At 42.2% G+C, this 26,119-nt stretch overlaps 1 protein-coding gene and 1 long non-coding RNA gene across 4 annotated transcripts; both read right to left on the bottom strand.

The window, feature by feature from the left end:
* Positions 1–8,299: 8,299 nt before the first annotated feature.
* LOC120812762 (uncharacterized) lies at positions 8,300–8,928 on the bottom strand. The gene is made up of 3 exons (XR_013454784.1): positions 8,804–8,928; positions 8,665–8,722; positions 8,300–8,351 (listed from the first exon to the last, which is right to left on the bottom strand). It is a non-coding gene; the product is annotated as an uncharacterized LOC120812762 (long non-coding RNA).
* Positions 8,929–10,319: 1,391 nt separating this feature from the next.
* LOC120812761 (anoctamin-1-like) lies at positions 10,320–25,392 on the bottom strand. 3 transcript variants are annotated; one of them, XM_040168952.2, is made up of 28 exons: positions 25,259–25,392; positions 21,678–21,851; positions 21,150–21,455; positions 20,172–20,267; positions 19,787–19,959; positions 19,378–19,432; positions 19,222–19,273; positions 19,038–19,093; positions 18,765–18,812; positions 18,227–18,291; positions 17,817–17,951; positions 17,558–17,718; positions 17,224–17,306; positions 16,853–16,864; positions 16,193–16,267; positions 16,035–16,091; positions 15,406–15,480; positions 14,791–14,992; positions 14,517–14,628; positions 14,376–14,433; positions 14,186–14,286; positions 13,941–14,104; positions 13,692–13,844; positions 13,480–13,532; positions 12,739–12,917; positions 12,439–12,544; positions 11,528–12,098; positions 10,320–11,425 (listed from the first exon to the last, which is right to left on the bottom strand). In XM_040168952.2, exons 2-28 carry the CDS (start codon positions 21,822–21,824, stop codon positions 10,818–10,820), a joined length of 3,903 nt encoding a protein of 1,300 aa, XP_040024886.2. In that variant the 5' UTR covers positions 21,825–21,851; positions 25,259–25,392; the 3' UTR covers positions 10,320–10,817. The 3 variants fall into 3 exon arrangements, with proteins under 3 accessions (XP_040024886.2, XP_077953870.1, XP_040024891.2); XM_078097744.1 differs by lacking the exon at positions 16,853–16,864; XM_040168957.2 differs by lacking the exons at positions 20,172–20,267; positions 21,150–21,455; positions 21,678–21,851; positions 25,259–25,392 and having other exon boundaries at positions 19,678–19,874.
* Positions 25,393–26,119: the final 727 nt, after the last annotated feature.

Raw genomic sequence — 26,119 nt, 5'->3', positions numbered from 1 at the left:
ATTGCGTCTGCTAGAGTGGGGACCTCGAGGGCTAGAGTGTGAAGCAGCGCAGGAATCTGGTTAAAAAAAGATGGAACTTCTGTCCTTACAGCCAAAGTATACACTCTAGAGGCTTCATTTCTTCAGATTAATGAGGGCATGTTTGTGCTGATTGGATTAATGCGTTCATGGAATCCCAGAGTTCTTTAGTTTTGGCTTAAGGAGTGTTAGAGTGACACAACCTCTGCCAAAAGCCCCATAGGCTCCAATACAAATCTGCCGACATATTTCTCAAAAAATCAAGAAGGTACACGTTTTGTCAACGGCCATAGGAGCCGTGTTTATTACCGGACAGACATAAAAAGCACATCCATGCATTCGGTAGAGTCTTGGGTCTCGTAAAAACGCCGTATTTTTTAGATAGCTGTTATAGTTTTGCGCTGAATGTCATTTGTTTGAGGTGTGGATTCTGTGTAACTCGCTGTCCTGTCTCTGCCCTTTGCAGCAGCACGTTAATGAGCACAGGTGCGTCGTTGCCGTGGTTACTCACACACACGCTGCAGTATCTCTGTCTGTGACTCACAGCTGCTCCTATGACCTGATTAGTGGAGTCACATGACGCAGCTATGCTTTCTGTCAACAGACCAATATGATAAAGACACTCGCCCCCCCTCCCCCCTCCACCCTGACCTCTTCTCACTGTTAATCACTCAGTCAGTCAGTCTGTCTGTCTATTTCTCTTCCTCTCTCTCTCTCCCTCTATCTCTTCCTCACCACCCCTCCCTTCCTCACCCTCTCACCCTCCATCTATCTACACCCCCCCACCCCACCCAATCCAATAATTTCAAAATAAAAGCCCCATAGAGGGAATTTTTACTGTAATGTTTGTGATGAGGCCTATTAATTAAAAACGTCTTAGTTTGAATAACAAAAATTCTGTCTCCCACTACGAATATTACTCGTACTTCTAGTACTACAACTGATACTTCTACTACCATACTACTAGTATTTCTACTGCTATTAATACTACAACTACTACTAATGTTATTACAAATACTACTATGGCTACTAGTATCAGTATTCCAGCTGGTTCTACTGCTATTGATACTAAAACGACTTCTACTGCTAGTACTACAGTTACGTCCGGCTGCTCTATTAGTGTTTTCTCCTCCCTGATGTCTTTGTTTCCAGTCTGTTCTTCACAGGTGTGGTGAGTTGCTGCTGACGATGCAGGCGTGGCCAGCTGTTCCTCCAGCCAATCCAGCTCTCAGCTCTGCTCCTTTAAAAATGTTTGTTTGTGAGAGCTTGGAGAGGGGGGGCTTGTGTTTTGGGAAAGATTGACATTGACATTGAATGAGACAGTGGATGAATATATGGTTTATGTTGTTTGTTAAACTGTGGTCTATTGTACACCCACCCACCATACAGGTTCATAATCATCCAGTATTTCTACTGGTATTAATACTACAATTACTACTAATGTTACTACAAATACTATGACTAAAAATATTAGTATTCCAGCTGTTTCTACTGCTATTGATACTTAACCTACTATTACTACTTCTACTGCTAGTACTACTAATACCACAATTACTAACTACTACTACTACTAATATTACTACCAACAATTTTAAACCTCTTTTTATTCATCCCAGCTTTTGTCATTTCTGTATTTTTTTAAATTAATTTAAGCTCCTGCAACTTCTGTATTTTTTAGAAAATCTATTGAAATTCAGCTTCTCCCATTTCTGTATTTTCAGCAGTTCTTTCAAATAATTTCAGCTTTTATTATGCCTGTATTAACAGCAATGTTTTAATATTGATTTCTGTATTTATTTGCAATATTTCACATTCATTTCAGCTGTTTTCATTTCTGCTTTTTCAGCAAATCTATTGAAATTCCTTTCAGCTTCTCCCATTTCTGTATATTTCAGCTTTTCTAATATCTGTAATTTCAGCAAATGTATTAAAATACATATACATATAAAGTTCTCAAGTTCATTTCAGCTTTCAGCTTTTTGCATTCAACACATTTTCAGCAGGAAATGCATTTTCTAGTTATTTAAATGGAACAATTTTGAAGCCTAATCATTTATGCATAGACCAAAGTAAAGTGTGATGAAAGCGAAAATACTTCCACTTCATCCGGAATGTATGGCGTGGAAAAACAGACTTGAGTTCAGGGTTAAGTAGTACATTTATTTTTAGAAAATCATAAACCTGAAAGCCTGTCTTCTCCTTCAAGTAAAGTGAGTGGTTGCAGTATAAGAAACAAAAAAAGGGACATACATGCCGCATGTGCCACCATATCTAAGTAAAAATTAACAAAGTGTCTTTTTTAATTGATACATTTTTATTGAAACTCAAGATGTGAGTATTTATTTTGGTCAGAACAATCTCTTGTCCTTTAAATGTTTAGGCGCTGCCCTCTGCTGTTACAAAGGCAGCACAGAAGCTTGGAACGAATGTCAAATTAGACCAGGACATCAAGTCAAAACTGCCATAATGGCAACAAATACGTTTAGGGATAGTAATTCAATGTTATAAATAATAAACATCTATAAACCCCTACATTTGCAGTAAACGTTGAGGCACTCTATCATATGTACATTGATGTCCTGTTTTCTACCCTCTCACACACACGATTACACATTGAAGACACAAAAAGGTACGATTTTTTTTTTTATGAAGACTTCAATCACAAAACATTCCTTACAAAGTACAACAATTAAATCACACCTCTTAGGTTGAGCTTCATTTACTGAAACAGTTTAAGTGGATAAGACGGAAGAAACTACAAAAATGTTCATGCAACCAGTGAGAAAAATTGAAACAAGTCAATTTAAAGAGGATTGGGAAGATGTGAAAAACACTGAGTTCTGAAATTAACATGAGAATATTGAGGTCTTCATATGCGGCCTTCATCTTCTTCGGTTAGGAAAAAGAAGCCCAGCACGCATCAATGCCTCCCTGATTCTCTCTTCACACACTGCTGGCCAGTTTGGTGCATATAAAGCACATGATTCAGTATTAAACATGTGTAATATACAGTACATGTAACAAATGTGCAGACTGGTTGGCAGGAATGTGCATAAAAAGAGGTTTGCGTATATTTCAGCCAACGTAAGCTAAGCCTAAAGTTTTATATTAACGAAACCGTTATTTTCCTCATCAGCAGGGCAATAAAAATGCTTATACTTCCCATTATGCTCAACACAAACACACACAAACTCCTACCTGCTTCCTCAAAGTCGTCTTGTATATGTTTTGTGTAAACGTGGATGCCGAGGACAGTAGCACATAGTCCATTGAGGACTGAGGGGATTCCCATAATAAAAACGGTCCCAGCAGCAGGTGACCGGAGGCCGAGATGAGGAGGCTGCAGAGAGCATCCAGAGAGAATTACAGTGAGAAAAGCGAGGCAGCACAATGGCGCAAGGCATCCGAAGCTCGTAACTAAAGTGCTTCTGGTGTTTCTCACCAGGCTGACAAAGATGAAGGAAAGCTGGATGATGTCTTTATACGCCACTGAGTACAGACCCCCTAAATATGTGTAGATGATGGAGACAGCTGCAGATAAGTGAGAAGGCTTCAACAAGACAATATGAAGGTAAGCAGGTTAAGAAGTTGAAAAGATACATTTCATTATGAGGCTGTCTGTGAGGCTGAAAATACAACCCAAGGACTTGGTGACTTTACTACTTGAACAAAACGAGAAACCCACCTTTTTAAAAGGTCAGAGCATGTTTTTTAAGCAGTATAATAAGTTAGTACCAAAGCCAAGGCCTCTTCATCTGCTGTGTGTTACAAAATGCTTTTATTTGATTCAGCAACTGCGCCACCAAAACAGTACAAGGGTTGTTTTTAAGATACATATCAAATGGTTGTTTCAACAAAGCCAGCAGTCTGGCCGGCTAATGTGTATCTTATAACCTCAACCTTGTTCATCCTGGAAGAATGTGTATGGGTGGGAAAAAAAGACCCAAATAAAACGAAATCAAGCTTTATTTTAAAATGGTTAAAGTTTTATCAGCGATGTAGTATCCATCTGCCGTATTTGTACCCGTTACTGCATGAGTGTGAACTGTGTTACTGTGTTACCCTGATTTAGACATCAGGGTTTGCAGGTGGGGGCTCCTCATTGTTTGCCGCTGATCCCACAATTAGCTGACTTATAACAAGGTATATTTGTGTCTTCATTAGGCACTTACATCAACGATACAGTTGTATTGCTCAGCCATCTCACATATTTATATATAATTTATACTAGGACCTCCAAATTGACATCGGACAGCAAATTGAAAGCCTTTCCATCATGTGATTTAGGTTACATTTAAAATGAAAAATGTAAATACCAAAGGACATGATCTCCCAGAACAGCGAGAGCCTGGTTTGTCTTGTAGTGTTTGATCAGCACAGTCACATTTGCCTGTAGAAAAATGATCATGATTGCATGGCGATTGCAAGGGGAAGAAATTAAGGAGCGTTTTTTATACCACAGTTTTACAGAACACAAAATACTGATGTTGCTACAGGTGTAATAGTTAACCATGAGGATGTATTGTATACTTACTGGAACAGGTTGTCTCTCATATTCAAGCCTCTCCTGGGGGTCAAAGTGGACTACCTTCCACAATGACATACATTTTTTGCAACGTGTGTTGATTGGGCTTTGTTAGGTTTTAAGTGTGTATGTGCGCGTACCTGGTAATGATGAATGCGGTGGCCACGCAGGCCTGAATACAACTAGTGAGATTCACCTGGGCACGAAACATCAAACAAGATTATCATTGCCATCCCCATCATCACCATTGTGGAAGTATTTGTGGTGTTATTAGTTGGAATGCATTAAGCATTCCAAGTATTGTTCTTCGAATCTTTAATCAACTTATTTTTCTATTTCTTCCGTGGCACCTTTCAACTCCTTCACACTTTCAGCTATTAAAATCCTTCAAATATTAAAATGTTCAGCTCCTTTCTGGCTTGAGGGCTATGACTTTTCAGCTTTCTACCTCTTAAGCTTGAATTTATATAAATCAATAATCATTCATATTTTAACATGGTTTTCAAATGGAGTTTGTTTTCAAATCCTCTTGAACTTCTTCAACTTTCAGATTTTTCAGTGTCGCAAATCTTTCAGATACAGACACCATTTAAACTTTCAAATGTTGACACAAGTCACAAAAAAACTGCTGGTTGATATCTATTGTACTTTTTTCATAATCACTGATTATGTTTCACTAGTTCTTCGCTCCGTTTCTGACTTTTACATGAGTGTGTATTGCGTCTGCTAGAGTGGGGACCTCGAGGGCTAGAGGGTGAGGCAGCGCAGGAATCTGGTTAAAAAAATATGGAACTTCTGTCCTTACAGCCAAAGTATACACTCTAGAGCAGGGGTCTCAAACTCGCGGCCCGCGGGCCAATTGCGGCCCTCGGGACGATATTTTGTGGCCCCATCCTTAATATGAAAGTGTAATGTTAGTGCGGCCCGCAAGTTTTATACTGTAACCCCACTGTCAGCTGCTGTGTGGGACACGTTATGATGTTCTGGTTTCCTACTGTGTGCTTGTCCAGTGAACGTGGCATGCATGTGACTGACATGGGGGGCAGGTCGTGTGTGTCGGCCGAGGTGCAGAGAGCAGGAGGGTGAAATTCAGTTTCCTGCCCTCTTTCGCGCAGGTGATCATGTGACTAACCGTCAGCATCGCTCGTTTAATAAAGTTTTCCTTTACGACTCACACTAACAACACATGAAGCATCTGACGTCACCGACGAGCGTCTCCGTCCATTACTACGCAGCTTCGATTCACGTAACTTCACGTTTGGCTATAAAGGAATTCCACGGTCACATGACCTTAGGTCTCCCCCGCTGAGTTAAAGGAGGACTAGTGTTGTAGTCTCATTCGGACCGATCCCCCAGGGTGGGGTTCAATGACTGCTTTTGAAAGTGAGTGTTAAGTTGTGTTATTGTTGTTGACAAACTGTCTGTCTCTCAGTGTGTCTGTGGATGGAAGTGTTGAGCTCAGCGATGGGACCGGAGCGAGTCTTACCAAACTCTGAGGATGAGCTGGGGGGGAGCGAGCGCCCAGCCGATGGAGCTATGCTGCCTGCGTGGAGTGGGGGGGAGGAGGAGGAGGAGGAGGGGGAGGTGGGGTCCGAGATGGAGCTGGATGGAGAGGAAGAGGAGAACGATGGAGGATATTACTACCAACCCCTGAACCAGGAACCTGAGGGGGAGGAGAGGGCCGTGGGGCAGGAGGACACCCCCCCCCCCCTCCGCTGAGCAGCTTCAGCAGAGGATACAGGTGAGTTGTGTTTATACAAGCATTTATTATCATAGTATAACACATCAGTGTTTTAATAAAGCTTCCACTCTTTATTACAGGGGTCTCAAACTCCGGTGTGGCAGACCGCCGCGGGGGTGGGGTACCGACTTTGGCGTACCCCACCCCCCGTCGACCATGCCGTTCGGACGCTAGTCTGACCCGCGTTCGGTTGAAGTGGGCTGCATCTGGCCCGCAGCTGATTTGAGTTTGAGACCCCTGCTCTAGAGGCTTCATTTCTTCAGATTAATGAGGGAATGGTTGTGCTGATTGGATTAATGTGTTCATAGAATCCCAGAGTTCTTTAGTTTTTGCTTAAGGAGTGTTAGAGTGACACAACCTCTGCCAAAAGCCCCATAGGCTCCAATACAAATCTGCTGACATATTTCTCAAAAAATCCAGAAGGTACACGTTTTGTCAACGGCAAGAGGAGCCGTATTTATTACCAGACAGACATAAAACACACATCCACGCGTTCGGTAGAGTCTTGGGTCTCGTAAAAACGCCGTATTTTTTAGATAGCTGTTATAGTTTTGCGCTGAATGTCATTTGTTTGAGGTGTGGATTCTGTGTAACTTGCTGCCATGTCTCTGCCCTTTGCAGCAGCTCGTTAATGAGCACAGGTGCGCCGTTGTCGTGGTTACGAGCACTCACATGCTGCAGGATCTGTCTGTGGCTCACAGCTGCTTATATGACCTGATTAGTGGAGTCACATGACGCAGCTATGCTTTCTGTCAACAGACCAATATGATAAAGACACTCGCCCCCCTCCCCCCTCCACCCTGACCTCTTCTCACTGTTAATCACTCAGTCAGTCAGTATGTCTATTTCTCCTCCTCTCTCTCTCCCTCTATCTCTTCTTTACCACACCTCCCTTCCTCACCCTCCCTCCCTCTATCTACATCCCCCCACCCCACCCAATCCAATAATTTCAAAATAAAAGCCCTACTAATATTACTAAAAACAATTTAAAAAAAATTTAAGCTCCTGCAACTTCTGTTTTTAGAAAATCTTTTTTAGAAATTCAGCTTCCCCACTTCCTGTATTTTCAGCAGTTCTTTAAAATAATTTCTGCTTTTCTTATGCCTCTATTAACAGCAATGTTTTAATATTAATTTCTGTATTCTTTTTTGCAATATTTCACATTTATTTCAGCTGTTTTCATTTCTGCTTTTTCAGCAAATCTATTGAAATTCCTTTCAGCTTCTCCCATTTCTGTATTTTCAGCAATTTCAAATTCATTTCAGCTTTTCTAATATCTTTTATTTCAGCAAATATATTCAAATTCCCTTCAACTTTCAGTATTTTCAGCTATTTTAAAAAGTTAATTTCAGCTTTCAGTTTTTTGCATTCCAACACATTTTCAGCAGGAAATGCCTTTTCTAGTTGTTGGAATGCATTATGCATTCCAAGTATTGTTCTTCGAATCTGTATTCTTCAGCTTCTTCTTCTATTTCTTCCGCGCCCCCTTTCAACTCCTTCACATTTTCAGCTATTTAAACCGTTCAAATTTTAAGTTTGAGTTTGTTTTCAAATCCTCCTTAAACTTCTTCAACTTTCAGATATTTCAGCTCCGCCAATCTTTCAGCTACAGACACCATTTGAACTTCCAAATGCTGACACAGGTCTCAACTATTTTATGAAAAAAACTGCTTGTTGATATCTTTTGTACTTTTTTCATAATCACTGATTATGTTTCACTAGTTCTTCGCTCCGTTTCTGACTTTTACATGAGTGTGTATTGCGTCTGCTAGAGTGGAGAGCTCGCGGGCTAGAGGGTGAAGCAGCGCAGAAATCTGGTTAAAAAAATATGGAACTTCTGTCCTTGCAGCCAAAGTATACACTCTAGAGGCTTCATTTCTTCAGATTAATGAGGGCATGGTTGTGCTGATTGGATTAATGTGTTCATGGAATCCCAGAGTTCTTTAGTTTTCTCAGATGTTTGCATACTGTAATATTGTGAACAGCAGCCTGAAAGCAAGAGCAAAATCCCTTACCTGTCTAGGGAAAGCCGGCCCAAACCTCCCTCAGGTTATAAAGCCACGGTTTCTGCAGCCAACAAAAACAGAGGGAAATACATGTGTGTGGGCGGCGGGGGGTTTGCCTTGAGAAGGGTTAATGTTAGCCAACAAGCTCATGTATGTTTGTCTGCGTGTAAGATAACCCTGAAGCCCAAAGAGACATGTGAGGTTCACACACTGCACATAACAGTGAAATCAGAGTAATGCACCCAAATACATAGACAAAACAAATAGACAGATTCTCCCCAAAGTAGCAAAGCAAACAATTTGTGCAATGAAAAAGCAATTACTGACACAAGAGAGATAGTGCTAAAACCTCAGATTGAGCCAAAGCTACTTACATCATAGAGAGCTAGGACCCCATAGACAAATGCAAAAGTATAAAATACACATCTCCAGCTGTTGACAGACAACAACAACAATGTTACATATTTACACAGAGACACTTGTTCTCACGTCAGTGCACAGTCAAACACACACCTCGCCTCGCAGAACCTCTTCCGAAGCCATGGGCGCTCCTGGTTCCTCCTTCTCTTAAACCACACTTGGACTCTCCTTTCCGACCAGCTGGTCTTCTTACACAGAGACCTCACATCCACCTGAGACACGAGGGAAACCACACAGCTGATACGCTCTCTGAGGACGTTTATCTCTTTTAACACTACACAAAATCATGCAATCAAAATGTAATGCACCAAATGACAGTTGATTAGGATCATTGCATGTGAACAACAAAGCAACCACGTGTTTTTATCAGTGAAACTTTCACATACCTGCGATGGGGCGCGTGCTCGACAGCGGAAGTAGTTTTCTAGGAGGGGGTTTGGCTCTGCTGTCAGACGTACATTGTCCCTGATCCCCCAAACATTAGCCAGTGGCGTGGCCAGGTATCTGCAACAGCACGCATTCAACATTACATTACGAGTACAGCTCGTGTGACGAGCAGCGTGGAGTTGAGAGGTTTTGGCGAATACATTCATTAATGTATACACAAGCCCATGTCCACACACAGAAACATACACTTACCTTGTACAGGGACCTGCCTGAGAAGCCTGTCTGTCACTTATTCAGTTTATGTACCGTGCTCCATCTAATCCACATCAGATAACAGCACTAAAAAGAGTCTACATGTTCAGTCTCTCGGCCGACATGGAGCTATTCTTCAAAGACGGCATGAAAAGGTAGTTTGAAAAAGTCAAATATTTACTCATGAGCCAATGCTTGAGTTGTTATGTACAATGCACCTCACGGTGTGTGTGAGGCTACTGGCGCAGGTGAGCGTGTTGATCTTATGAGCATGCGCTCGGTCGCTCACCTGGATAGAAACAACGGGATCCTTCCCTCCCACCCTTTCTGCTCTTGCAATCACACACTTGAAGTTGCAGCAAGTAAAGTAAAGTAAGTTCATCACTGGGCTCCCTTGATGTAGAAGCAGTCTTTTAAACGTGGGACAGATACCTTCACCTGCAAGAATTCCCCTTGGAATGCTGGGAAGCCCCCTACAAAGGCCACATTCAGGGGTAGAGGAGGAGGAGGAGGTGGCTCAGGTTTTGGAGAGGAAAGAACTTTCCTGCACACAGAGATTAACACCCACTCTGTCTAATAGCTGCCTGGGACGAACCAACCAATGAAAATCCAAGTAACCTTGGTTACATTGAACTATTTTCTCTACAGCGGCTTCATGTGGAAACATTACTGATTTATTACAAATCACATCTGATATTTATAAAAGTACTTAGCAGGAGAATACTGATAATGAAAAGAGTGATACAAAAAGTAATGCAACACTCTATATACAAATGCAGCACACTGACTAACAAATGATCCACAACGCACCAGAGGTGCTGTCTTGAATCAACTGTATTCAGCTTGCGGCCCGTGAAAATAATAATTGATCTGAATATGGGTGTATTTTTAATATAAACTGCAAAAAAAATCAAAGACTTTCTGGCTATGATATAACATAATACATGACTTTGAAATTTTAGAGACAAAAGCAGGTATCAAAAATATGTCGTCCTTTTATTATCATTTTACATTTTTATATATCGAAACAACTAAGAATTAACAGTAGCTACAAGCATTAGTGTTGATACTAGCTGTGCGGTGCAGTCGAAAACGAGACATGATAAAAAATAAAAAAATGCAAGTAGAGGTTAAAGTTTAAGTGGTGTAGTTTTCGAGCATGCAATCGGGAGTTTCAAAGCGGTCTTTTTCTGCATTGCCAATGCGTCTCCTTGCCCGGGTCAGCGCTAAACCACCGAGTGGTCCATGAAGACTAAGAGGATGAAAAGGATATTCAGTTCCTCTAGATGGTCTCTCTTCAGATCCCAGGTGTTATATATGCAAAAAGGTCAGACGGAGGTCTCCAGGGACAGATGGGAGAAGCTAATCTGGATAGTCCTCCGCCCCCCACCCCCCGACCCCCTCTGCCGCAGTTTGTGCTTTTCCCTTATCTTCCAGCGATCCTCATGCTGGTGCGTTGCATTTCAGTTCACCGGGGCAGAGGGGGGTGCAGCTTTGTCAAGCTGGTGGAATGGCTAGGCTTGGTGGAAGGCTCCTCGGCTCCGGCGGCTCTGTGCCGGGGGGGCAGGGTGGAGCACCGGACTTTGCCCCTGGGGCGCGGCTGCTGCGGAGGAGGAGGGCCTTCCAACGCAAACAGTTCACCGGGGGCTCTGTGCCGTTGTGCTGACGGGCACGGCGTGGCAGGTGGCGATGATGATGATGATGATGGCGACACAGACGTGTGTAGGGGAGGGCACGGGTTGGACGAAGACGACGACGGGGCGGCCAGGGGAACCACGGGGGCGAGCGTGTCCGGCCTCGGGAGGCTGGCAGAGTGGCTCGGCCGCGGCAGGCTGTAGCGGGCCTTGGCCCCTTTGCTGCGGGAAGGCAGCGTGAAACAGCGGGCCTTCCCCCTCAAGCCTTGCTCTCTGGGAGGAGCAGCAATTAGCCCCGTGCTGCTATCTGATGTCATTTGTGACCCGGAGCCTGTTTCGGAAGACAGGTGACGCAGAGGTTGCTGGTCTTTTTGGTATTGCTGTTCGGACTCTGAGCGGGGGAACTCTGTATCTCTGGGCGTGCTCGTTGAAAGATTGTCATCTATGTGAGAAGGAATCAAATAAAGAGGAAAAAGAAATATCAATATCTTGACACAAGCAACACCCAAAAAATAAACAACAAATACACAAGGTTCTCTCTCACCCAACAGCCCGAGCTCGCTCATGATGGCGTCCAGATCGACAATAAAATCCTCCTTCTCCACTGTTTCACTGTCAACTTCCTTCTGTTCTTCTTTACTTTGAGCCACTTTCTCTTTTCCCTCTGCCTCCGCTTGCTTATTTTCTCTGTATCCATCCTCTTTCTTTTGGTCGCCATCTTTTTCCATTTCTCCCACTTCCACCTCTCCAACCTCATCTTCTCCCTCTCCTCTCTGCCTTTCCTGTCCATTTTCTTCAACTTCTTCCAACGACTTCCCGACCTCTGGCTCACTGTCACCGCTCCTCCTCGTTTCATCCAGATTGATCTCGACTCTTTCCTCCTCCACTCGTTGCTCCTCCACGTCTTCTGGTGGTGCCTCCACCACAATGTCTATGTTGGCGTTGAAGGGCGGGATGGAGCGTTTCGGGGAGGGAGATTTGGCACGTGCTTCTTGGTCTTGATTTAGCAGAAACTCCATCAGCATCATGTTCTCTTTCATCAGCTGTTCCCTTAGAGATCGCGGTACGTCTGGTATCATCCAGGCCACCAACATGCTGAGGAACATGGCGAGGTTCTAAAGGGGAAATAAGAAGTTTGGTTTTGCGATGCATGAGTAGAGTTAAATATTTATTTTATAATAGGACACTTATTTTCTACAGTGGGTCAACAGTCTTTACAATATGACAATCGACATGCAGCCGGCTTGGTATCAGGTTTGTATTTACCTCATTAAGTTGGGAGGATACAGTAATTTATGGCAGGCTTCAGACTGATCCCTGACCTTATGGTAGCTGACATGATAATGATCTCATTAAGCGGCAAACAGTGAGCTGTATAGATTTTCAATTTGGGAAAAGGAAACATTGGCTTTTTAGACATACATTAACATACAATTGTAAATATTACATCCATACCTGGAAGAATATGACAAAGGCCAATTTTGCAGCAAGTACCGACCAGTACTGTTTAGAGAAGGTGTAGGCCTCCGTGTCCCAAGGTGGGTCTCTGTAGTCTTTATACCTGAAAAACACATGAATAAACACGTTTACACAACACGGCAAAAAAAATCGCATAATTCTCCTCAGTAAAACTCCTGCATAAATGCCATATTCTGCAGTTCCAGAATACAGTAAATAAGAAGTGTGGGTTTAAGTAGAGTAAGGCTCAAGGATTTAATGGGAACTCGAGATTAGGGTTAAAAGAGTTACTCTGACCTGCACATTGAGACTCCGGTGACGAGGGCAGTGGTGGGCGCGCTGCCCGGCGGGAAGTTGCTGACATTAAAGTAGGACAGTGAGTGCTCTGTGTAGCCATTCATAGTGCCGTTTACGCTGTACATGTACTGGTAAACCATGCGTGGAACAAACTCTGACGTGAAGGAGATGACAAACGCCTGAGAAGACAAACAAAGTCGGGGAAACGACAACACTGGATTATGATGGTTAACGAACCACTTACTTCCTGCACATTGACTAGTCAGCATCTATATTTTACTTTATACGCTAAAACGTTTTTCATGTCCATATTTGACATACATCTCATTAACCACCAAGATTAATCTTAATAAGAAGAAAAGTGCAGGTGAAATTGACTGTTAATTGACAGTAATTGTCACAATAAACTTCTTCTGCCAAGTGCCATTCCACCCTTGACAAGTCTAAATGTTCTACTGTGATGAAGGTCTATTTGCTCTCCCTCATGAACTAAAATGAATTCAAGCCAATTATTACAAAAAATGCATTGGAAATGTTTTACGAGGAAGGAAACTCCTTCAACGTGCGCGTTAGACCTGAAGGACATACCCCATGTGTTCTGTATACAAACAGACAGAATAATGCAAACGCTATTTAGTTAGAGATAACTATAACTGTTTAACTGAGATAAACTCTCTCTGCCACAGATCAATGGTCATGGGCAAAGTAAACATCAAAGACTCATCAGCCACGCACACTTACATTGGTAATTACAGAGAACTTGCTGATTCCACAGAGAATGTTGTACCAAATCCCTGGAGACAGCATGTGTATGAAAACAGGAAGAGAGGGAGAGGGATGTGTGTGTGTGGGTGTGGGGCAGGGTGGAGTAAAGGAAAAGAAAAGTGATTAAAAGTTCCACTTGATTCACACTCACACAGAGACTGACAGAACAACCTCACGTTTCATTGTACCTATGTCTTTACACCTCACAGCATCCGGCCGTCGGATCTCGGTCACAAATTTGGCAGCATCGAGGCGTATCTCAATGACGTTGTTGAGCAGTGCGAACGCCGGTGCCAGCGGGAAGGAGGCCACGAAGAGAGACACAAACCCATACTGGATTACTGTAAATACGAATGCACACGCATAGTTCAATGATCATGGGATTGCAGCAGTGGGTGACTCGGTAAGTGAAAAGAGTGAGACTAAAACAGACTGACTCATTTCCATGTACTCTGGCGTCACGCCTTCATAGGGTTCCAGAGCGTAATCTTTGTCAAATTGTTGCTTCGGTCTCTTCTCTTCTGTGGCATTCTCTTCATTTTCTGCTGCTCTTTTCTTAACCTTTTCTTCCAGTATTGTTCTGTACATCTTTTTGAGCTTACTGCGAAAAAAATAATAATTATTAGTAAATGTGTTGTGTGACCCTGGAAGTATAGAACATCTATATATGTATAATACATACGGTATGAGAACCTCGAAGACGTTGTTTTGGATGAGCTGCTTTCCCAGCATGATCATGCTGAGCTGGATGCACAACTCGATGAGGCAGCCTGGCGGAGCGCACTGTGATGAGAAAAAAAAACACGTCATGCGTGCACATTTTCTGTGCATGGCAATCAACAACAAGCGCCAATGTGTCCAACTGAGCAAACCTCCTCTATGCGGTAGTCTCCAAAGACATAAACGTAATCGCCAGGCCGCCCACCAAACCTAAATGAAGAGAGAAGCAAGTTCCATGGTAGAAAGCAAAGAACGACAACCGAGCCCAGTGAGACTTTAAAACGGACACACACCTGCCCTTGAAGAAGGCCACATAGAAAATAGGTGCAAAGGCATTCATGGACTTGAGGAAGAAAGACTTAAAGATCAGCTTCTCTTCAAACTCTTCCTTTGTCTTTGGAAGTTCTGTCGGGAAGGAGACACAGCAGATGTGAACATCATGTAAAGCAGACCTGCTCATGACTTTCAACCAAGAGTGTGCTTCCTGAGTCAATAACAGGCCCGTCGCGCCACAATCTCCAATGGAACATTTATAATATTGCGGATCCATAGCATTAAGTACTGTACCCAGTTCCGTCAGCCACACAGCAATCGCACCGTAGACCTCCTCCAACACCAGAACCACCAGCATGTTGAGGATGATGCCGGTGGTGGTGACGGTCATCCTCACGCTGGCCTTGGCTTCGGGATCGGGGTTCATGGACCAAACGCTCAACATGCAGATGCGATAAACCGCCACTCCAACCACTGCCGAGAAGGTCACGAAGATCTGGACACACAGAGATTAAAAGGTAAAATGGCACTGTTGTTGAAGAATATCTGCTTTCTTTAATGACAATTCTTTATGATAGTGTATTTATATGGTAATTGTTTCATATAAATATCTCTTTTTAGTATTCTTTTTTCTTCTTATCTACATTATTGTAATAAATATTTCATATTTAGTTATTCTTTCCAATTTTGTATTGTATTGTTTTAATGGTTATCAATGTCTGTAGTGTCACTACTGTTGACATTAGATTAAATGGACACAATATGGGAAACTTGTACAGTAAATACACGATGTTGTCAAAATCACAGATATCATGACAATTGATGATTTCTATTAACTATCTAGTATATTCAGAAACAAGACAGAGTATACTGTGATGTGAAAGTATTAGAAGATTTTAAATGCAATACCAGGAGCAGTAGGGTGGACACATTGATGAGATAACCTGACAGGTGATCCTCAATGTCCAGGGACTCTGGTTCTCGCTGTCAAGAAAAATATGCATATTAATCGAGCACACAGAAAAATACACACACACACACACAGTGTTATAATACTTAATGCATGTCTAGTACGTGATGTGGCGTAATGCAGAGTTCATTATCTGCACACATGTTATAAATTCGGTCTGGCAGGTGTGTTTGCCATCTGAAAGGACCAAAATCGCCTCCCCTTCTTCCTCTCCCTCCTCCCCCTTCTCGCTTCCATCAGTAATCTGGGCTAATCTCAGGAAGGTAAGCAGCTTTGGACCCAACCACCCCACTGCACGTGAAGGGGTTTCTTTTTGTGCACCAACATAAACTCATCCCGACAGAGGGGGTCTGCAATAACAACTATATCTAAACAGCTTACACAGGCTTTAACATTTGATGAAGGGCGGACAGTTTTTACCTTCATGGAGTGTTATTTAACTGAATAATGAGGAGACCCGTGATAACATTTGATATGAAGCAAGTCTAAATCAACTCAGTAACAGCCCCACCCTCTCCAACTAGCAACTCCGTAAACAATGTGTCCTATCCCAGCAGTGCCGTGATACCTGCGAGGCCAGCATCTGGTCTGTTTCTCGATCCACACCGTCCTCCGCTTGAGCCAACTGCAAAAGAGTGACAGACAGCTGTCAGCGACCTGTGACCGTTTCAACCAAGTACTACCATTGTATCTGAAACACGCAAAAAACACAATCGGACAAAATACCTTCTTCTTGGACTGTGCTTTCATTTTGTCTTTTTTCTCCTGTAGAACTTCTTCATATTCAGGCCTCAGCTCCTCCTTTAGCACACACGTTTAAACACACACACACACGTTAAAACATGGGATCCCACTGTAAAAAAATAAAAATCATTAAAACCACAACTGTATTACGACAGTATAATGGCTTCAGTCACCAAAATAAAACTACCAAAAGTGCAAAATGTACCTGGAATTACAAACTCTGTCAACAGCTACATTCTCTGACATGTTTTATGGCTATTGCTTTATATTTGAGTTGTTGATTGTCATTTCCTTATTAGACTATTCACCACTGTGAACAACAGTACACAGGCTCTACTCATTGACAGCTCAGAATATGCTTCTCATTTACAAAGTGAAGAGAGAAACTTGGACCACAATAAATCAATTTGCAGAATAATCATATGCATAAACTTTAAAACTACAAAATAGTAGCATAAAGACTGAAAGATTGAAAAAGTTGTGGATTTGTTGTGATTATTGACTTGTATTGTATGCTTTTCAACTGTTTCTAAATAAAAACATTTTTAAAACAATTATATTTTGGGAAATTCTTAATGAATATGTATGGAATGGAGCTTCTGCAACCAGGTTATGCGAACTTTGATAGGTATAGAAACCCACCTGGACTCGATCCTTCAGGCAGCAGAGACAGGAATAAATAAAGCACACAGAGATTGAGAGAGCTGCTTTACGTTCTAACCAATCCATTACAGACCCTTAGAGGTAAAAGAGGTTAATGTTGCCACGTGTGCATGTGTAGGTGTGGGTTAGTGTGAGGGCCCTGTTCTGACACAACAATCTGCAAGGTGACTGACTGACCCAAGCCTCCAGGTTCACCCTCTCACTCTGAATGACTTGGCACTCAGAAAGGCAGACACAGTGAATCATAGCGACAGAGCAAGCGAAGGCTCTGACTGCGCCTCGTCTATAATAATCTGTGTGTGTGTGTGCGCTTATTGATCCGTGCAGTATTCCTGAATCTACTTTGGTACCTCCTCATCCTCCAGACTCGTCAGGTCCCACGTGTGTTTCAGACACATCTGTCGCCTTTTCCAGTGCTCAAGGAAACAGGCAGCTACAAGATATTACAAGAAATATTAACACATTCAAAAAAGTCAGAAAAACCAAACACAGGGAAATGCAGAAGTATACCAGAGCTTTAATGATTCACCTCAAAGTCCCCCTGAAGTACATTAACATGCAGGGTAGCAGCATGTTGTATCTATGTCCCTAAAACTACTGTAACTAGAACCTGTGAACGTCTCAGTGTTCAATCATACTCCCACTGGCACTCCTCATATGGTGATCAGGAAAAGGAAAAGTTACCCCAAAGAGACATGAAAATTGCGAAGAGGACAGTGACGCCGTTGTCGAAGAGATACGAGGCTCGGGCCAGTGAACACACTGTACTCAGACGCCAGTAGTCGCACACTCCGTCGCACAGTGGACACATGGTGATGTTCAGGTTGTCATCGCATGTCTCCTGGCTGAAAATCACAAAGACAATAATACAACAATATGTAAATTGAGAATTGAATGCACTTTTGATACACACAAGTAGGGAGAGCTTTTTAAATCTGCTTACCTTGGCACATTGGCATCCACAGTGAATATACCGTACAGGAAGACAATGATGCCCAGGACAGAGGGAGGGATGAGGAGCTGAGTGTAAACACCCAGCCAGGCAAAATACAACCCAATCTGCTCTCCAAAGTACTTCCTGTAAAAATAAATTCCTGAGTTTGCAGGTTTGCATATAAATATTTTTGTCCCTCCAGTCACAAAACAGTGTCCCCACGGCTACAGGCCTGATCGTATTGGCTAATATGTGGATCAGTATCTGAGGTTGAAGTGTTACCTTTGCACAAACGTTTAAAAGATGATTGACCCAAAATCAGAGCAATATTCATTTGTTTAGCAAAATGATTTAGTGACTTCAATGAGCATCACAGTCTGAAGCTTCAGCTCGACTTTAATTACTAGTTTTCTTGGTACCTTATGAGGTCCACAGGCTGGTACTTATGCATGACTCCATAGTTAGCCCATTCCTCATGAAGGATCTGAAGGACGTACAAGCACATGACATTATATACAAAATGTTAATCTGTTAATAATCAAATATTTTGTGCTGTGTAGCAAAAATAACAACACTGATATCAATTTTCACCAAATCCAAACCACATTTGATTTAACAATGCATTCTCAGATTTCATTCCTTTCAAAAGACACATTTAAAAAAGGACTCCTATGTTGGACCACAATAAGCACATCGATACCACAGAGCCAGAATCATCATTTTTTTTATTCCAAACTTTCCCTTGAATGTCAACCAGAGTTTGCTCAGCGGTTCAGGGGGGGTCATTGGTAGAAGAAGTCATGTAACTTTGTAACTCTCCTTTTCTCCCCACCCACAAATATCTCCATTTTCAATTCTTTAGTCTTAACTGCCAGACAATGCTTTCTGTCCTCTCTAAATTGTTTCTAAATTGTTGAAGATGTACGATGTATTTGCGAGGGAGGCCTTTCATCTCACCTGTCTGTCATTTCGTTGATCCTTCCGTCCTCTCCTTGTGAACGACCCCTTACGAGGAAAAAAAAAGTCACCAGTTCTTTGCACAGAGATGCACTGACAAACAGTATTCCACGTTTTACACATTGGAAACTTTTCCCCTTTTCCCCCATTTTTATAAACATCCACACTGCAGGTATGTTGACTAACTGGTCCTGTACTCCATGTACATTAGTTGTCCCACACACAATTCTGTGTTCACACTGTCTGAGAAGGTGCTACGTCTGTTATACTCACATCATGCACAGGGAAGGCAGAGTCGTAGACACCCCGAGCCAATAATGAGTTGATTCCTTTATGACACAAAAACAAAATGCTCCTCAGGTTCATGGACAGGTTGAGTCTAGTGACTGATAGCATACGGAAACAAGCAGCCTAACATCAGACCGACACAATAACAACAAAGCAAGTTAGCCCTTACCGGTGGTTTGGCAGGTTTGGTTGCAGGTAACACGTGAAATAATCTCAGCGACCTAAACATAAACAAAGCAAAGTAAAACCGGTGCATGAGCTCAATTTTAACACAAAATAAATACCTTTAAAAATAAAATGAGTAGATGTTTATGTGTGGACTCACTATTCGACTGCGCGTTGCGTTATTGAATACCGTATCTGTTGACTTGATGTCGTACCTGCAAGGAATGGCAATATCTGTTCAATATTATCAAAGGACCTGTTCACCACGTCAATGGATTGTACTGGCAGCTTTTGTATTTGCCAATAATAGTGTTTATTAAATAATATAGCGTGGTCAACCTAAGTGAGCTACTACTATTGCAGTAAAAATCAAATTCAAGTGAAAGGTCATAACATATCATGATTAAAGTAGAGGGCCTGCAGGTCATCAGGGTATCAGGGTATTATCTAAACCACTGACCGTGACTGAAATGAAAGACGTGTGCGCGACTCCTGAAGCGGGTTAGATTTTTGACAACACTCCACTACACTACACGTGTGCATGTGAGCATCACGGCCCGGCAACCCACAGGTGGAGCTTGTCCCTGATGAAAGGGTGTTTGAGGGTCTTGAAGTGGACTCGTGTCTGCGAGTCTCTGTGGGTGTCAAAGTCGGGGACGTCTGGTTGAAACAGTATGTTGACTTTTCTTATTATGGAATCCCACAGTCCAGCAACGCCCATTCGCTTTCGCAGTTCACACTTCTGCGCAAATAATATAATACATGGATTAATTACCCAGTCACACCATGTTGTATTTACTACAACTCGCCATCAGTTACAATGCATGTCATGTCCCAGCTGTCTGACACACAACTCATTAGTATCTACATGGGAGTGTGATGTGCACCCAAATTAAAGTATTATATTGTATCGTATAGAATATTAAAGACCAGGGTGTGAAAACGGCTGCTGACCTTTTTCACAGGAACTTTGATCTTCTGAAGCTCGGCTTCTCGGCTGAGTATCGGCCATGGGATATGCAACCGAATAAACCCCAGGCCATTTGCCCTCTGCATATAAAAACACACATCGACCCACAGATTATCATGGTATTTCGACATCAACCACTGTGTACATCTCAATTTAGATTTAGATTACATTACCTATGTGACAGACCAACTGTGTATCTGTCTTCTTCACTCCCTTTGCTTGTAATTGCTGCATTGAGGCAGCTCAATGAGCCTTCCTAAACCTGTAAGTCTGTTACTTTGTGTTTTAATGAGGCTGGTTAGTATGGAATCCCATTATTTCAAGCCCAGCAGCTGCCAAATCTCCAGAGTATAAAAGATGAGAGGAGAAAATGTTAGGATAGGTACCTGAAAGACAACCCAATGTAGCCAGTTATTAATTTCTATTATGTTCACAGCTTCTTCTGGACAACCCAATGATAAGCCGTTGAAATTGCTGTAACGACCTTAATGCAAGGCAGACAGAACTTCACAGGTTAAAGAAACCCCAGTAAAAGGGTAATGTATAATATTGGGGTGCCATGAAAATTGAAATCTATGAAACCACTGATAATGTTAAAATTAGAGAGAAAAATATATAAATAATAACAAAAAATAGGTTTTAGTATACACGGCACAACTGAGCATATGCATATCAGCAACACTTAATATTCAAATATTTTCCTATTCCTAGTCCTATTTTACCACACAAGGACAGACATACTGCTACAGTACACAGTGTACAAGTGAGTGCCGCCCTTCTACCCATTAATTTCAAATGAAACCTACCAATCTCCCCTAATGTGCAATCATGTGTAAGCACACACACCTCCCACTCGTGAATCACTCTCTAATAAGGCCCTACAATCGATTATCAATCTGGCCAATAGCGGTCCATAGTGTACAGCAGATGGAAAAGTAATCAGGGTGAAAGCAGAAACACACCTCTTTGTCGCGCTGTAGCTGGACTCCAGCATCCAGTAAACCCGCTTCAAACTCCTCTCTCATCACAGCCTTCTCCTCCTCAGACAGCTTTGACTCCTCCAAATCTCCAGCAGGTGCACCTGCATCACCAGACTCTGCCTCCGTTTCCCATCGGCCCAATACAGGTAACGGTATACTCCCGTTGGATGTGATGGACAGTCGGGGTCTGGTTGCGTGCCTTTTTTTCAATTTGTAACAAAGGACGTAGTCCACTTTTCTCTTGCCATCGGCAAAAAAAAGCCCGGGGCCTAGATCGATGCCGGACTCCTACGCAAGACATGCAAAAGCACACAAAAGGTTGTTAAAGACGTAAGCAATTCGGATTACAACTACAAGATTTAGGGAGTAATGCAATGTAAGAGCTTGACAAATGTGTGTGTGTGTATGTGTGTGTGTGTGTGTGTGTGTGTGTGTGTGTGTGTGTCTGCTCAGGCAAAACGACATATTACAGCAGGATGTTAAAGCTCCAGGGATGTGAGGAGTCCGTACCGGAAGAGGAGGCTCCTCATTTTCAGGGGGGGTGACTGGGATTCCGTTAGCAGCATCCACGCCGAGCTCGGACAGCGACCGAGCCAATGACACAAGCTTCACTGAGTGACAAGACAACGACTCACTCATATCTGTGGTGACAGGCATACGCTCTTTTCCGTTTCATCACTGTCGCTAGAAGAAAAAAATAAATATAAATAATAAATAATCGGCGAAATGTTTGTCTTAATGTGATAATCGCCACTGTTTGTATATTTACCGATTATAAATAGAGGGAATTTGTAAAATTGTTATGTACAGAGCACTAGTTTAAAAGTCCTGAATTTGCGGTCAATATGGATGCCATTAAGTCCCACTTTGTAAAAGGTTTTCAATTAGTCAATTTAATTTCAAAGCTTTTCCTATGATTTATATTGTCAGAAATATGTTTTCTAGATGCAGCAATTCCATTAGTCTGAACCACTCTTTTAGCCAATAGGATTACATTTTGTCACGAATGAACACATTTTCTTTCACGCTGAAACCTTGATGAAGTTATTTATTGCCAGATACGTAGAGCCAGCTAAACCGCTTTAAGTTGATTTGAGTTTACTTTCCCTTTGAAATAGCACATACAGTAGTACAGTTATTTTTGACAGAGTGAGCCAAAGTTAAGCTCTTTTTCACCCAATTGAAGATGTAGGCTCAGATTAAGCTCACAGTTCAATCCACGCATCATAGTTTACAATCCGTTGGGGTCAGGGCTGTAGTGGAGGGTAAACGCACGTAAACGCCGTTTACGCACCTCTAGAATTTTGGAAATAGCGTTTACGCACCTATAAATAGCGTTTACGCACCTCTAAGTGGCGTTTACGCACCTATAAATAGCGTTTACGCACCTCTAAGTGGCGTTTATGCACCTCAAAGTTCCCTGCACCTTGTATTCTTCCGTTATTTAAAATTGGTGTAATTTTAAAACAGCTAAGGTACGTTTCCTATTGTTGAACATATAAACGTAGTAGTCGGGCGCTCTGTGTTCGCTGGTCGTGGTAAAAGGACAAGAAAAACGCCTGGTGACGCGTAGATTAGAAAACAAGTCAGTTCTCAATGTGAAACAAAACATGCTGTATAGGCTATTTATGATGACGTAGGTAGTACATGAGTGTTCCTTTAACGTTAGTGTCAGTGTGATTGACAGGCTGCTTAACTGGTTAACTCTTAATTCAACATATTTGTTCAGGCAGTGAGAGGACAGGCAATGATGCAGAGAGCACAGGGAGAGAAACACCAGGCCCAATAGAGAGAGAAGCACAGAGGAGCCATGAACCCCAGAACGCCTGTTCTGGGGTTCATGGCTCCTCTGTGCAAGGCAGGACCTGACGTGGAGGACAAGGAGGCCCTCTGTGCACTACTGTGAAAAGGAGACTCCGTATGCAGATAGTTCTTAATCTGCTATTGTGTTGTTGTGTTGTGTTGACATACTTTTCTTTACTGTTTTCTTAAATTGAATGAACTACAAACTACTAACACATGTATTCATTGTCATTGATTGTATATGACTTTTACTGATAACATAATGCAATATAGCCAGGACAGCCTTACAGAGTAGCAACGCTTCGCATCGCGTTGCTTCGCATCGCGTTGCTCCGCATCGCGTTGCTTCGCATCGCGTCGAGGTCTGTATGATCACAAAATTCAGAGTTTACCCACCTCTAATTTTACCACTACAGCACTGGTTGGGGTAATTTATTGCCTGGGCTCATCCATTGGAGATGAAGTTCCATCAGCTGTGGTTTATCAACTCTCCTTAAAGCTTGGAAATATTTTTAAAAAAAAGATAAGAATAGTGTTTCTATCTGTTACAGTATGTTAGTTTTACCAATTATAACTAACTATGAGCCCAACCTGTGTCATTTTTAATGTTACAACTAAACGTGAACATGTTTCTCGGTGCTTACTCAGCATTTATTTGATACAAGAGCATTGACCATGTCAAATTCCTATATGTCTAACATATTTTTGCAATAAATGTTGAAACTGATTCCTGATTTTGTCGTTTTATGACCACGCTTCAATCAATAAAAGGCTGTCTCTCTTTCTTAAGTCCAGGTACATTTTGCTTACTTATAAATGAGAAACAACTTTTTTGATCAGCTTAGTTGTCCCAACGCGCACATACGCCCGACATCAACATTGTTACTGTTGCTTCAGTGAAACAAAAAGGGGATCGCATGCAACAGTGGTCCCACAACAATTTCAAAACAACACGTCATAGTCGCCGGAGGGAAGCCATCATGCACATACAAGAACAGTGGACCACACAACAACATACGGATTGCTTTATCCTTCAATCCCCTTACAAATGCACACACATCCACACAAAATAATCCCAGTTTACCGTGTGTTAGTAAACACAGAGCGAAGAGGAAATAGAGAACATGTCTCTTCAGCCGGTCAATGAGATTTTGTGTAAATCTTGGACCAATCAGGACACCGTAATATTTAGATCACATTCCTAAATGTTTTGCCTTGTAACCTTCATGAAACAAATGTAAAACTATGCTTCATATTGTTCTTAGTCATATTCTAATATAGTAGTTATATTCTTGCAGCTTCCAAGACTTTATATTGCTCATGCTAATCAATACAAAAAAAATAGTAATAAACTAATATGTCACTCTCACTCTTAAAATGCTACGGCCAAAAAAATTAATGTATTCCAGTCTTTTTAGACCGTTCTTGGATCTCACATGAAAGCATCTTAACTGGATATTTTAAGGATTCTCTTTTTTGTCTGAGGCCACATTGGAAAGACTCAGCTAAGATGGTTTGTGATTTAATTCTGCCCCATTGTCTCCTTTGCAAATGGTTCACTATGACGCTATGCACACCATAAACCATACTGTGTTTTATTTTATTGGTTTATTTTCATTTCATTTGCATTTCTTACCCACTTTTCACGTTTATTTTAAAGCCAACATATTTTGTTATGGTTAGAGAGAAGGCATACGAGGATCGAGCAAAGGCTTCCAAGTGTGTGTCCCCGCGAGGGGCTTCAAGGACTTAAAGCTCTGTGAACAGCACGAGAGTCAGCTGCATCCTCTGCTACCAACTCGGGTAACAGGGCAGAGGCCACCTGGAGAGCTGTCCAATTGGCCTGCGGTCTCGCTACTGAAGATGACACTTTTATCATTTTAATAGCTGCTTGCATTTCTAGTGCCTGAACTAGAAAAATAAAACTCCCAATCAAATATACTTGCGTAAACTTTCACCGCACACCTGTCTGTGAATCTCATCATCACACACGTAGTACATGAAGTAAAACATTTCTTGTTTGACTAATTAATCAATTAGAGCAGCTGTCAGGAGCTGTTCATTTTTACAAATATGCGTTTGATTAACAGCTGCCTGCTAGCAGGTGGTCAGATAAATAAGAACACCCTCAGCCCCACGGGGAGATGGAAGCACAACAAGTGTCCACCTATCGATCAAATGACCGCAACAACGAACGATCTCCAAAGTTGTATGAGGGATGAACGTGAACCACGCACTTTTTAAAGTATCCCATTTTACACGAGATAAAACTGGGAAAAGCAACTCACCGGTGCTCGTGGAGGATTAGGGCTTCGCCGTGGAGATTACTATAGCCAGAAATGCGCAGCCTGGCGCGGCGCTAAAATGGTGGAACAATCCGCGCGCGCTGCCGGGCCCTCATGGCTTACCACGCACGAGCACATCACGGCTAATTCCGCTAACCGCTTCACGCGGCAGGGAAGGAAGCTGCAGATCCGTATACCGACGGGCAGGTGATGGGTGTTCAAATGTCTCTGTGCGCGCCTTTGCCAGCGCGTGGCTGCGTGCACGCGCGCGAGTGCGCGTAAGCCAAAGAGGAAAGAAAGCTTAGTAACCGGACCTGAAACTGAACCTCCCTCACCTTGTGCAACACCCAAAACAACCCGTATTTTAAAAAATTAGCTTATTATCAATCTTCATCGTGGAGTAAAATCCTGAACTATTGTATTGATTAATAAGATATTTGTGCACATTCCCAAAGCATTCAATAATTAGATGAAAAGCAGAAATGCACTTCCTTTACTTTTTTGTGATGGAGGAAATGTGTTATCACCTTTAAACTAATCAAACAAACTAAAAGACAACATAATTCTATATAAATCCATACATTTAAATAGCAATAATAATGTTAAATGGAAAGCCAGACACAAAGTTAGTCGTCACAACTGTCAGTCATCTGTTTATTGTTATTTATGTATTTGTTTCATAAATGGGTAAGTTTTACTTGGATACACATACAGCGTCTGAATTTATAATCTCTTGCCCTGATGGACAGGTGGACAGATGGTTGGATAGACAGCAGAGGGTGGGATGGAGAGGGACAGTGTTATAGTTTGATTTTGTTGAACTTAATCCTTGCGGATGAGGCGGCGGGGGGGATTAATCCTCCA

This window comes from Gasterosteus aculeatus, chromosome Y (genome assembly GCF_964276395.1).
Source record: "Gasterosteus aculeatus chromosome Y, fGasAcu3.hap1.1, whole genome shotgun sequence".
NCBI classification, from domain to species: domain Eukaryota; kingdom Metazoa; phylum Chordata; class Actinopteri; order Perciformes; family Gasterosteidae; genus Gasterosteus; species Gasterosteus aculeatus.
The sequence above is the reverse complement of the archived record's forward strand: the minus strand, read 5'-3'. Positions and strand labels throughout refer to the sequence as shown.